This window comes from Juglans microcarpa x Juglans regia, chromosome 1D, assembly GCF_004785595.1.
Source record: "Juglans microcarpa x Juglans regia isolate MS1-56 chromosome 1D, Jm3101_v1.0, whole genome shotgun sequence".
In the NCBI taxonomy this organism is placed as follows: domain Eukaryota; kingdom Viridiplantae; phylum Streptophyta; class Magnoliopsida; order Fagales; family Juglandaceae; genus Juglans; species Juglans microcarpa x Juglans regia.
Genome location: NC_054594.1, coordinates 37781871 through 37795541, shown reverse-complemented (window position 1 = coordinate 37795541; position 13671 = coordinate 37781871). Strand labels below are relative to the sequence as shown.

General features: G+C 34.3%; 1 protein-coding gene across 1 annotated transcript; it reads right to left on the bottom strand.

Annotated features, from left to right (window-relative positions):
* Positions 1–1599: 1599 nt before the first annotated feature.
* Positions 1600–3078, bottom strand: LOC121252082 (AT-hook motif nuclear-localized protein 20-like). The gene is made up of 2 exons (XM_041151562.1): positions 2954–3078; positions 1600–2681 (listed from the first exon to the last, which is right to left on the bottom strand). Exon 2 carries the CDS (start codon positions 2613–2615, stop codon positions 1797–1799), a length of 819 nt encoding a protein of 272 aa, XP_041007496.1. The 5' UTR covers positions 2616–2681; positions 2954–3078; the 3' UTR covers positions 1600–1796.
* Between the last annotated feature and the right edge of the window lie 10593 nt (positions 3079–13671).

Sequence of the window (13671 nt, the reverse complement as noted above, 5' to 3'; positions counted from 1 at the left end):
GAAGTAAATCATACCCGAAATATCAAATATTCGCACTGCGTTTTCAAACCTAGCTAGCTGGTATATATACCTTCTGTACGTAGAGAAAAAAATGCTAAATAAATTCTGTAGCTAAAATTAAATAAAATTCCCGGATAAAGAAGCTTGTTTATGGTTATTTGTGGTGCTTACATGTCACAAATCACTTGTTAAAATATGCATATTTGATATTGTTTGTTAATGATAAAATAAGAACACGGAAGAACATGAGTTACAAGCTAGTAACTGTCACTACATCGAATATCGAACCAGAAATATATATAAGGATTGCCTGATTTGTTGACTCAATAAAAACGGCCCCTTATATATATATATATATGATACTCTTATTAATTTTTGACTATTTTTATATACAAAAGTAAAGCGAAAAGAATTATCAATAAAACAGAGTAATATCAATATATATAAAGAGAAATTTTTAGCCACAAAGAGATTCTATAAAAAGAAAATTCACAAATTCATGACATGATTTCTGCATACAAAACGTTACATCTACTTTACAATATGATTCATCCTTTTTTGTCAGCAATTTAGTGTGGACTGCTTTTGACTCATGAAAGCAATTAAGTGCATGACTACCTTATGTAGAATGCTTTAGCAGAATTAGATACATTACGCAGCTCTATTGGGTGCCGGACAAAGAGATCAAAATTCAGAGGAACATTATGTCGTAGTTCATGTAACATCTCAGCTTCTCCTCGATACCATTCAATAATTTGCGAGCAGTCTATCTGAACCCATTTCTCGTACATGGTTGAACTTTGCCTTGTTTTATTAATTATAAGCAGTATGTGTGTAGGAGAGAGATTGCACCCTCAATTTAAAATCAGTTTCTTGCTTACAAAGTATAATCAAATATTATAATATTGTATATCTACTACTAAAAAATGCAAAACAATATAAAATGTTTATAATTAGCTACTGAATTCCGCTTATAAAAATAACAAATAGAGTGGATATCTCCTCATGGGAATCGTTTTTGACAAAAGAATAAAAAATTAATGATATATTAATGGACAAAGAAATCATTCATATATTTCATACACAAATTCTTTGTTGAAATGAGACACACTTCAGCAGAAGGCTTCCCCAAGTGAAAGTGTATTTCCTTTCATCCCTTTAGTTTGTGAGTGCAACTACAAATAACATTAACTTGCAAGTATATATTATACAGCAATCATTCAAAAACCCTAGTTTTCATACATGTTCCTCCAAACGACAACTAAAAATAAATACAAAATCGTATATTGTAATCATGTAATGCTCTTGTGAGAAAAATTATAAAGAGATCAGATGCAAAGTCAAAACAGACATGAAAGTTTGCTGATAATTTGTACAAACAGTAGTAAACAATATTCTAAGATAATGCCTCTCAAATGACCTGAATTCCTTTATCTGCAAGTGTAATCCATAATGTCAGATTAGAATGCACACATTAAATCAATAACAATACTACTAGAAAAATATTATATGCATATCGAATACGAAATCCAACCTAAAAAATGGATATCACAAACACTAGACAAACAATTAATAATTCAGTTTGTGCGGTTAAAAAACTAAAAAGACAGTACCGGTCATATTTTTTTTTATTGCAAACAGAGATCAGGATAACCAAGCTAGACAGATTAGAAAGCCTAATATACATTAAGAACACCCAGTGGTTTCTCTTCTTCCCATCTTTTCTATCTCCATTTCATTCCCTAACAATCAAATAAAACAGAAGAGAAGATTGATATATAATATATCTTATGGATCTAGTAAGGGGGCCGTGCATGAGTCCAAGCATAAGCATCGTGCCCCATCTGTGAACCGTTGGGGAGTAGATTTGGTGTCAAATTATAAACAGGCAGCGATGAGGGATCGGGCAGCCCAGAAGGGTGCAGCTGTCCCCCGCTGCCGCTGCTTCCAATTGCGGGTGGGGAACCTCCTGCTGCGGCACCCTGACGCCCTGCGCTCCCCGCCTCCTCATCATCTTCGAGAGGCAATCTCTCGTATGTTGCAGTAGCAAACGTTGCGGCCATGACCATGACTGGTCCAGCCGCAACCAAGGAACCTACCACGCTTCCTCCCACGATCTGTCCCTGACCTCCTGCTAGGTACACCGTCAGCCCAGTCGAGCCAGGTCCAGGAAGGAAGGCCCCGGTCAGAGACAGAATCTCAAACCTTCCGTGAAGTGCTACGACAGCGCCAGGTGCTGCAGGTTGTCTGAGGGTCACGTTGGCCACGAAGCCAGTCCCACTAAGCACACAAACCCCTCGTTGACGCCTCCTAGCGAATTGGGCAATGCTTTCTGCTATGTCAGCATTCCCAGCCACCTCCATAACATGGCTCTTGAGCACGTTTGGGCTGTCTCGGGTCACAAAGATTGGTGGTTTCGGTTTGTTTTTAGATCCGGGAGGCCGGCCTCTTGGTCTACGATTGCCAACCTCAACCGCTCCTTCTCTAGGCTCGTCTCCGTTGTCTCTATCATCATCTTCATCTCCTCTTCCACCGCTACTTCTACCGCTGCTTTCGTTCATGGAAATCTCGCTATGGCGTTTGTTTAGCACAGAAGAATTTGCTGCCGGGTCCATGCCCGGCAGCCCCAATTGCCCTGTCCACCACGGATTAGCCAGAGTTGCAAATTCAGGCAACAAAAACTGGAAAGTAAGGGGACCAAACGATTTAATTAGTCGTCTTGTAACGGGCGAAGATGGATTGCTCTTTGTCCTATTCGCTTCTTCGAGAATTTTGAGCTCAAAACGTCATAAACAATAGTTGAACAAGAAACTAAGAGTATGGATTCTTCTATGACCTAAAATAGTCACTACGAGGGAACATATCAGAGAGAAAGAGAGAGGAAAGAGGATGAGAAGAGAGAATTAGATTCAATTTGCGCAAAGAATCAAGTAAAGAGAAGGAAAGAGAGAACCCTTTAGCAAGTGAAGCTAAATTAATAAGATCAAGAACCCAGAAGAGATCGATCTCGGCTGAGAGGACATGGTACAGATGCAAAACCCTTGGTAGAATCCAGCACAAAGAGAGAGAGAGAAAATAAACAAAAGCACCGAGACATTTGTATTATATGTACACTGTTTTCTTTTTTGAAAAAAAAAAAAAAAGTAACTATAAACAAAACAATCAAAGAAAAATGTTTTTTTTTTTTTTTTTTTTTACTTTTCTATGTTGTCAGCTCTTCTCTGTTATGATTTGGGGAGCTAGTTATATATATAATTTTTTTTCTCCTCTCTTTTTTTCCCACTTTCCTAGTAAGTTCTGCTTTTAGGGCTCTTGGAAATTAGGGTTTCGTGGGGTCGCGTGCGCGAGGGCAGGTGGCGAGTACGTCGTTTTCTTGGGGCCTGACATAAACAAACGTATATATAATATATATCTATTATATATAGAGAGAGAGAGATGGTTGGAGCCTGGGAGGACCCAGTGTTACTGCTACTGTTTGCTGATTGCTCAGAAAATTTTCCATGCCTCCCTTTGAATATGATCTTTGAATCCGGCCCTACGCCACATTTTTGGTGTGGCCTCAAGTTCATCCCCTTCCATCCATGTATATTAAAAAATGATCTCCTCGGGTCTTTGGAGTACTTTGCCTGTGCAAGTTGCTACAGATTGAAGTTTATATCATAAATACATACATACATACATATATATATATATATGTATATAAGTTGGTTCTTGGCCCTATTATCTTCTTAATATGCTACTAATTATTAGCTAGTATACTTGCACGTGATGATGGAAGTGGTTTAGTCTTTTAGATAACTTTATTAATATGGCCACTAGTGGACTCCCCATGGTATGTATATTCACAGAAATATTCAATTTTTCGTTCGTAATTTTTTTATCCATTTGTGTGATAATTGCAATTTGCAGGAAGTTGAGGAAAAATAGAAACGTGGGAGAAGTTGAGAAAATTAAGTGATGTTTTCAAGTAGCGGTAGTGCTGTTGGGACTTGGGAGATTCTACTTCTAAGGTTCTTGTATGAATTGATCTAAAGCCTTTGATAAGTTTTATATAATAGACAAAAATCAAATGGGTTTTACAATGTTTATTAAGCACTTAATATATATTACACAAAGTAGCAATAAATTTTACGGGACTCAATAACAATATAAGAAAAATGAGATTTATGACAAGATATTTGCAACGAGATCGATTATTTGTGAGCACTACAACAAATTTGAGCTATTGAGACGATTTTTCTTTAGAACAAAATGAAAATTGTCCCAAAAATAACATCTAAGGATGAAATTTTGATTTCATTCCGAAAAATACTAAAACATGCAACCCGTTCGAACTTAGGGACGATAAATTTCCTTCCTAATAAAATAATTATTCAAGGATGGAAAAAACTTGGCTGATTAAGCGCAGGAAATTGATTTACAGTTCGAACATGTAGATCACCAATTTTCGAACGGTCAGTTAACGTTCGAATGGTAATAATGTGTTCGAACGGTGACACTAATTTAATAAAACATTTAATCAATTAGATAAATAATAATAGTAATCAACAATGAATTTATAAAAAAAAAATATAATGCATAATTAATTAAACTTACAAAACATCAAATATTGTCCATACCAAAAATAAAACAAAATACAAATAAAAGATATAAAATACTATGTCTCCAACTCTTTGAGGACATCCTCGATTGCATCTATTTTTGTCTCTATCTGTGTCAGATGAGTAGACATGGCAATCTGGATCTCTGTACGCACTATATCAGCAATCTGATCAATGAACTTGTTTGATGCTCTTCATCCCATCATAAGGAGGAGCATCTAGACTAACAACCAACTGCCTCACCTCAGCATTCGAGAGGCCATGCAGTCCATCATTATCAATGCCCTCGTCCTCAATTGTCTCATCATCAGCTGTAGACTCCTTGGGCACCACGTTTGGATATATAGTCTCCAAAAGTGTGATGCCGATAAAATCAACAAGTATGTCTGCCGAGAACATGAATGAAATACCTCGTATGCTGATAATATATTTACCATCAACATCTAGACTGGAGGCACTAAGCCCTCTATAAATGTCGGTGATGAGATCAATATATGCCACGAACTAGAATGCCTCGTCCCTGTGGTCCACAATCGATGACCAACCGTGCCCCACAAACACTGATGTGAAGGAGCAGCCCTCGAAAAGAAGATCCTGAAAATCGTCGATCTTCACCTGACGCTCTAATAAAATTTTAGACCTAACAATGTATCGACCGTACTACTAGAAGAACCTTGTTCCCCTGGTCTGGCATGCTTTGACCTTCCCCTAGCAGACATTTCAACCTGAAATTTAAATAATAAAATTAAAAAGATTAGTTACAAAATATAATATACAAAACAATTATAAAATTATATAATTAATGAAACAATTTAAATATGATTTATGTGTTTAATCGTTCGAATGAGGAATCTTATGTTCGAACTAATGAAGGTGTTTGGGTTCTAATCGTTCAAGCGGTATAAACACGCTCGAACGGTAACTAGATTGAGCTCAACAATGGCTGAGTCAACTCAGTGGCCATTGAAACGAAAAGAATCTACCGATTCCTTTCATTTCTTCAACAAAATAACACACACAAGGCCGAAATGTCCATAGAAACATTTCGGCCTTGTGTTTACAGCCCTAGAGTACTAAATCTAAACTTAAAATGAGTTTTATATATATTCCAAATAATAATGAAAAATAACAACAAAAGCACAAAAATACGAAATAAAAAAGGTGCATCTTGAATAATGGTACTGTTGGTCGACAGTGACGGTGATACAATGGCGATACGACTATCGTTCGAATGTTTTTTGGTTTTGAATGGAAATGAGTCATTAGTGGTGATGGGTCCTCTTATAGTGTAGTCTCGTTCGAACGGTGTATCATCCCGTTCGACTGTTTGCTCGTTCAAATTTGTTGTCAAAAGCTGTATTGTATTGTTCTAACGTGTATGCACTATATTATTACATATTACTATATAGTATAATATATATTATAAAATATTGATTCAAGGTATATAACTATTACATACTATTAAACTATATTATAACTATAGTACTATATATGCTATTAACTTAACTATTACTATAGCTACTAATAGCTATAGTATTAACTAGTAACTATACTTAGTGTTATATTATTATATAACTTAAATGAGTAAAGTTATCATAACTTATAATAGCTATACTTATACTATACTTATAATAGTTATCATTGCTTCTAATAGTAACTATAGTATAGCTTATAATAGTAACTATAGTAAGTATAGTGTAACTATATTATATATTATTTACTATAGTAGATATAACTAATATAGTATACTAACTAATATATAACTATAGTAATTATAATTATAGTTCGATTAAAAGAGATAAAATTACTAATATTTAAATTTGTAGTATGTTCAAACAGTCAGTAACAACGTTCGACCGCATGTAACATGATCGAACTGTAATTTACATAAAGAAGAGCATTCGAACATTTTGTAGAATTTTTTGCGCCCACGAAATAGTGGCGGATTGTCTCTCGCGAAAGTGTATGAAACGGAGAAAATCGTCTGAACGCCATTTTGACCTGTTTGATCGCTTCCACAAGATTTTTGCAAGCGGGAAAATTTTGACGCTCATTGAATTTTCATGTTCGAACGTCATTTTGACCCATTCGAACGGTATACGATGACCCAGGTGACAACTTATTCCACTGTAATAAGTGGTTTATTAATTAGCACGGTACCATTTCAATACATAGACAACTTATTACAACGAAACATTTCACCATAATAAGTTCTAAAACCTACAAAGCCTTCAAAACCCCTCAGCCTGCCGCACTTCTCTCATTTTCTCACTTCTTATTCTTCAACCAGCGCCGAAAACACCCATTTTCTCCACAATCCTCCACTTTTTTCTCCATAATCCTTCATTCTCTCTACGAAATCTATAAACATTACCACTATATTGATTCAAGGTATCTTTTTTTGTTAGATTTCTATATAGATTAACTCATTTTCTTCATTATAGTGATAATATTTGTTTAAACACCATTTTGTAGGTGTTTATTAAGTTATTTCTTTTTTCAAAGCTCAAGATATGTCTAGATTTCATAACTTATAGATTTTGGCATCGAATCTATGTATTTGTGTATTTATCTTCATTGTGAATTGATTTTTGGTATGATTGATTGTGTTTTGCGATTGTGTTTTGCTCTCTAGTTCGTATTCTAGGTTGGTACCGTTCAATCGCAATATCACATCATTCAAATGGTTCTCCATGTTTGAACACGTTTGAACGTTAAACACAGAAAACAGATTAATTACTAAATTACAATTATTAGATAACAAATAAATAACAATACCTAATAATTAGGATACTTAAAATACACTTAATAATTAAAATATTTAAAATACACTTATATTAAAATACATAATAATTAATATACTTAAAATACACTTAATAATTAAGATACTTAAAATACACTTAATATTAAAATACATAATAATTAGGATACTTAAAATACACTTAATATTAAAATACATAATAATTAGGATATTTAAAATACACTTAATAATTAAAATACTTAAAATACACTTAATAATTAAAATACTTAAATGACTTTGAATACCTAATAATGTATTCTCGTATCTTGTATTGTTATTGTGTTTGAATATTGTATCTTGTACTTTGTATTGAAATAAACCTTAGACTTGTTCGAGAGTTATCAATCTTGTTGAACGGTTGATTAAAACTCTTGTCCTATGTTTTACTGATTTTTGAGACAAAAATTCTTCCTTTTTTATATAAAAGAATTTTAGAAAATAGTTCCAAACAAACCCAATTATAAGCCGTCTTGCATGCCTGCACGGTTGAAACTCAAAGGTTATATATAGTTATGATCGTTCTCAGGAAAGAAAATCGTATAAAATAATTGCTATATCATGCATAATATATATAGCCTAATTAATTATAATCGTACTCGAGATATATGTAAATAATATCATGCATATATGTGTGTGTGTGTCATGTATAACTTCTGAAGCAATTTGAGAAAGGTTTAAAACCTCTGAACAGCTTAAATGCCCCAAAAATTCAAAATCTACTACTCTTCTCATCACCGATCGAGCGCCATGTCTGATCTGTATAACCTTTTATTGTAGTGAACCTTTTATATTTCCTCAAATAATTTACCCCTTCTTTAAAAAAGAAAAAGTATTGGACTTGTATATATATAGAGTTATTCAACATGTAAGCCAATATGTAAAACACATCATCCATTTCAATTACATGACAAGACTTGTTTTGTAAGAGATTTAATTTTAAAATTTATCTTATAAATCAAATATTGTCATGTCAATAACATTAAGGGTGTAATTTACACACCGGCTTACAAATAGAATTTTTCATATATTTTAAGATTTTTGAAAAATTATCTTTCATGGTACTCTAGCTTTTGAGTATGACTCGAAGAGGAATATATCTTATTCATTGGTACTAAAGGAAATGTTAATAATATCAATATGGCGTTTGTTTATTTTTCCAGCTGCATAAACAAATAAAGCAAAATAGTTTTACAACAGAAAAAGATTAGAAATTTAATATTAAATAACATGACGACATTATTATATGGTACAGAAGAAAAATAATGCAAATCTTAACATGTGTGGACGGACCAGGGAGTGCCCCCGGGGGCTACATGGCTCCCCGCCCCTAGTTTTGAATATAATTTGAATATAGAACTTAAAAAATATTTATATGAGAATATTTCACACATATTCTCAAATAAAATTCATAATTCATATACATGTATATGTGTGTGCGTGAGTGCTTAAAACTTAAGCTTTGTCGATCTCTATCAAAATTGGGCTTGGCCTAAAAAAACTAACCCTCCGATTTTTCTATACCAATATCATAATCTTACTTCTTCTTTTTTTATATATAATAAAAAGATTTCATTTGGAATGAATAAACCATATACAAATATGTACAACTACGTACTAGCATCTAGCAATACTCTCAACATATCAATAATATCTAGATATTGATGCCACCACTGGACTGCCTCATTACCCTGTATATTAACATGGAGAACCTCATAATCTTGAAGCCGTTGAAGAAGAGGATGATTTTCCACAACTAAAGGACCTTGCTTAGAGAAATTAGGTTCCCTAGATATTATAGCTTCAATAATAGTCAAGGAATCTCTTTCTAATATCAAACCAAAGATATAAATGGAAAATCATATATAAACTCCATAAAGTAGCCAAAACTTCTATATCATCCACATCAAACACACCCACTTCCTTTCAACTCAAAGCTAACAAAACTTCTCCTTTATCATTCCTTAAAATGACTCCAATTCTTACATTTTTAGATTGTCTCAATAAACTCCCATCAAAATTCAGTTTGGCTTTACGTGATAGTTGAGGCTTCCAAGATAGCAACCTCTCCTTCCTTATAATCAAATGATTAGATTTAGTAGTATTGAAACTCTCAACATACCAAAAACAATTATCAACAACCTCCTGAAGCACACAATTAAAATTTTCAAATAATCGAAGATTCCTATATTTCTAAATACCCCACACAATAGTGAGGAAGAAGGAACTATAGACGTATCAGCCCCCATTAAATCCCATAGCAAAACATCAAACTCAATATCAGCATCCAACAACTTTAAAACCATATTATATCTATCAGTCCATACCTCTCTAACAATTAAGCACCTCCATAAAGCATGGGTGCTATCCTCAAATTTCAGGTTGCATTGATCACAAGTGCCATTGGATATAATACTCATTCTCATCAAATTCAGTTTTGCGGGCAAACTATTAGTACAAACTTGCCAAGCAAAATTCTTCACTTTATTAGGTAGATTCATATTCCACAATTTCCTCCAAAACTCATAATTGCCTTGTGAATGTGAACTTTCCACTCTCCCCTAAGCATTTAACAAACTCAAAGCAAAGTGGTACCTAGACTTAATTGAATACGCTCTGCTTTTATTATCATTCCAAACAAGTTGATCATCATACCGAGAAAGCAAAGTTTGAATTATATGCTCAATCACAAAACGAGGAAAAATGGCTCTTATCAACACATCATTTCAAGTTCTTGAATCCTATTAAACAACTCCCTAATTGTTGAGTTCGGATGTAGAAATTCAATCCCATCTATCATGCCAAATATTAATTGGATCCCCTCTCCCAACTCGCTATATACACCCCTGAAGCAAAAAAAATTTTGTTGCACAGATGCTTCTCCAAACACAGGAAGGTTTACTCCTTAACTTTGACTTCAAGAAAGATGTGTAGGGAAAATAATTTGCCTTAAAAACTCTGAACAGTAGAGACTGAGGTTATGTAACAGCCGCCAACCCTGTTTAGCAAGCAAAGACAGATTAAATACCTATAAGTTCTTAAAACCCATCCCTCCACGAAGTTTAGTAGTACACATTTTATTCCAACAAACCTAATGCACCTTACTTTCTGATCCACATTGACCCCACCAAAACCTAGCAAATATCCTTTCTAAATCCTTACAAAAGGATTTTGGCAACTAAAAATAACTCATTGTATAAGTTGGCAATGCCTAACAACTGATTTTGTTAAGATTCCCAACCAGCTTGTGGAAATAGTTTTTTCTTTCCAGCCTTACAATTTTCTCCAAAACTCGTGCCTTCAACTCTTTGAAAGTATCATTTATGGAACGACCAATGAATGAAGGAAGACCCAAATAATCGAAAGTGGTAACATTATAACTAGGGTTGAGCGAAAATCTGACTCTGCTTCAGCTCCACTTTGACTTCGGAGTTGGAGTTGGAGTTGGAGTCGAATTTTTTTTGGTCTGAAAGTCGGAGCCAGAGTCGGACCATGTAATACTAAGTCAGACTCCAACTCCAATATTGAACATGTGAAACATATATGTATTTTTCTATATATATTAATTATATATTTTTTACATAAATAGAACCTATATGATTAGTTAAATTCAGTAATATACTAGTAAGTAGTATGAGCTAATTATTATAAAATAATATATTTATACTATAATATAAATAGACTAAATTGAATAATAATAGTTTAATATATGTAAACAATGAACATCATAGTATTACTACTATGTAATACTAATGTATAGTAATATTAATAATATGTAATACTAAGTCTAGTATATATTTAATTTTTTTAAAAAAGAAATTCCATTCATGAATCAAAGAATACATGATTTGTCAGAAATAAAAAATGGAGCAACCTCAGGTGGTTCCTCTTCTATCCAAATCTGTTTAGAAATTAGAGATAGTCCTAACTTAGCAGCAGCATCGGCTGCTTTGTTTCCAGTTCTTGCCACATGCTGTATAGACCAATTTTGATGAGACATCAGAATGCCCTTTATGTCCTCAATGAGTTGACCATTCCAAGAGTAATCTACTGTGTTCTTTTTAACAGCATCTACAACAAGTTTTGCATCTCTCTCAAATTGTACACATCTCAATCCCATTTCATCACAGAAAGTAATTGCTCTGCTGAGAGCCCAACATTCTGCTAATGCAGCAGATTGAATGGCACTTCTAGAGCCAGCTAAAACTGCTTGAACTTCACCCCAATTCTCATCCTTTCTGTTTCTTCAACAAACGTTGCATCAAGATTAGCTTTTCAATAACCTTCACCTGGTGGAATCCATCCTTGCTTAGTTGCTGCTCTCTCCTGCATAAGTTCATTCAGACCCTGTGGATGTGGTGTATTAACAACTCTATCATCCTGAGTTGCGAATTGAAATAGAAAAGAAGGACTTCTGAACTTGTTATTGAACACATAATCATTCCTCCTCTTCCAAATACCATGAAAAATAGCAGCCACTTTAATCAGGTTAGCATCATCTAATCTAGAAACCAAATCACACCATAAAGATTGAAAGTCACAATAATCCTAATTCCATTTCTGTAAAGGGCTATTCAACTCCCCCCAAACATCCACAGAAGAAGGACATTGCCACAAGACATGTAACATTAACTCCTCTGCCGAGAAACAGATTGAGCACATAGCATTCTCAACTATCTTTCTTTTAAAGATTTTTTCTTTTGTAGGTAGAATATTATTGAGAGCTTTCCATATCAGCTGTTTTACTTTCCCTGTACAGTCTAGCTTCCACACCCTCTTGCAGCACTTAATGTATGATAAAGACATAGAAGACTGACCCATACTTTGATTCTTTCTATTAAAATCAATAAAATAGGCAGATTTAATAGAAAACAATCCTTTTTCAACTAAACCCCATATTATTTTATCCTTCATGCCCCTTAAACTGACTAGATTTTTGCTTATGCAATCTGCTTCTTCCCTTCTAAAAACTGAGTACAGCATTTTTGCTTTCGAGGACTTAGAATCCTCATTAATAATTGCATCCACAGTAGCCTCAGCATCCAAAATATTCATAGGAGTTTGAATCTGAATAGTAAAGGGAATAGGGACCCACTTGTCTTTCAAAGTTTTGATGCTCTTGCCATTGCCTACTCTCTATACATACCCCATCTTGACCAGATCCAACACTGAGCATAAACTTCTCCAAATATGTGAAGGGCAGTAGCCAGTTTTTGCCTCCAATAATTGGCCTGTTGGGAAATATTTTTGCTTAAATACCCAGGCAACCAAAGATGTAAGGTCTTGAATGAATCTACAAACTTGTTTGACTAGCAAGGCTCTATTGAAACAATTGAGACCACGAAAACCTAAACCTCCCATACTTTTAACAGCTCCTAGATTGGACCAACTTTTCCAATGAATCCCTTTGCCATCCTTATTGTGGTTCCACCAAAATTTTACAATCAACATTTCAATTTCCTTGAGTAGCCCTTTTGGAAGCCTGAAAGCACTCATCGTGTATGCTGGTATTGCTTGAAGTACACTCTTGATCAAAACTTCTTTGCCTGTAGTAGAAAGGAACTTTGATTTCCAACTTGAAACTCTCTTCCAGACTTTGTCCTTGAGGCCCTTAAAAGTGTCATATTTAGATTTACCCATAACAGTAGGTAAACCTAAATATTTGTTGTAATTGTCACAAATAACACCTTCAGCATGTTGAAGAATACATTCCTTAACAACAACCCTAGTGTTAGAACTGAAGAGAATTGAAGTCTTTTGTTTGTTTAACATTTGACCAAAAGCAGCTTCATACATATGTAAAATATGAAGGAGATTAAACCATTCCTCCTCCTTAGACCCACAAAAATCGCACAATCGTCAACAAAAATGAGATGATTGATCCTTATGCCTCCCTTAAAATCTGCCACCCCTTTGATCACCCCCGTCACTTCTGCTTGCTGTAACAAACTACTAAGACCCTCAGTACATAAGAAAAACAAATAAGAAGACAAAGGGTCTCCTTGCCTTAGATCCCTTGAAGGCATAATAACCTCCCTTGGCTCACCATTTACCACTATAGAATAAGTGACAGACTTTACACAAGTCATTAGCAACTTAATCCAATGATCACCAAATCCCAACCGAATTAGCATTGCTTCCAAAAAGCCCCACTCCACCCTATCATAAGCTTTTGACATATCTAATTTAATGGCCATACACCCTTCTTTGCTTTCATTCTAGAGTGCATTGAATGAAGAAACTCATAAGCAATCATTATATTGTTACTGATCA

Bases quoted from the DNA above. Each gene is read 5' to 3' on its own strand.
- LOC121252082 (XM_041151562.1), bottom strand. From the start codon at position 2,615: ATGGACCCGGCAGCAAATTCTTCTGTGCTAAACAAACGCCATAGCGAG.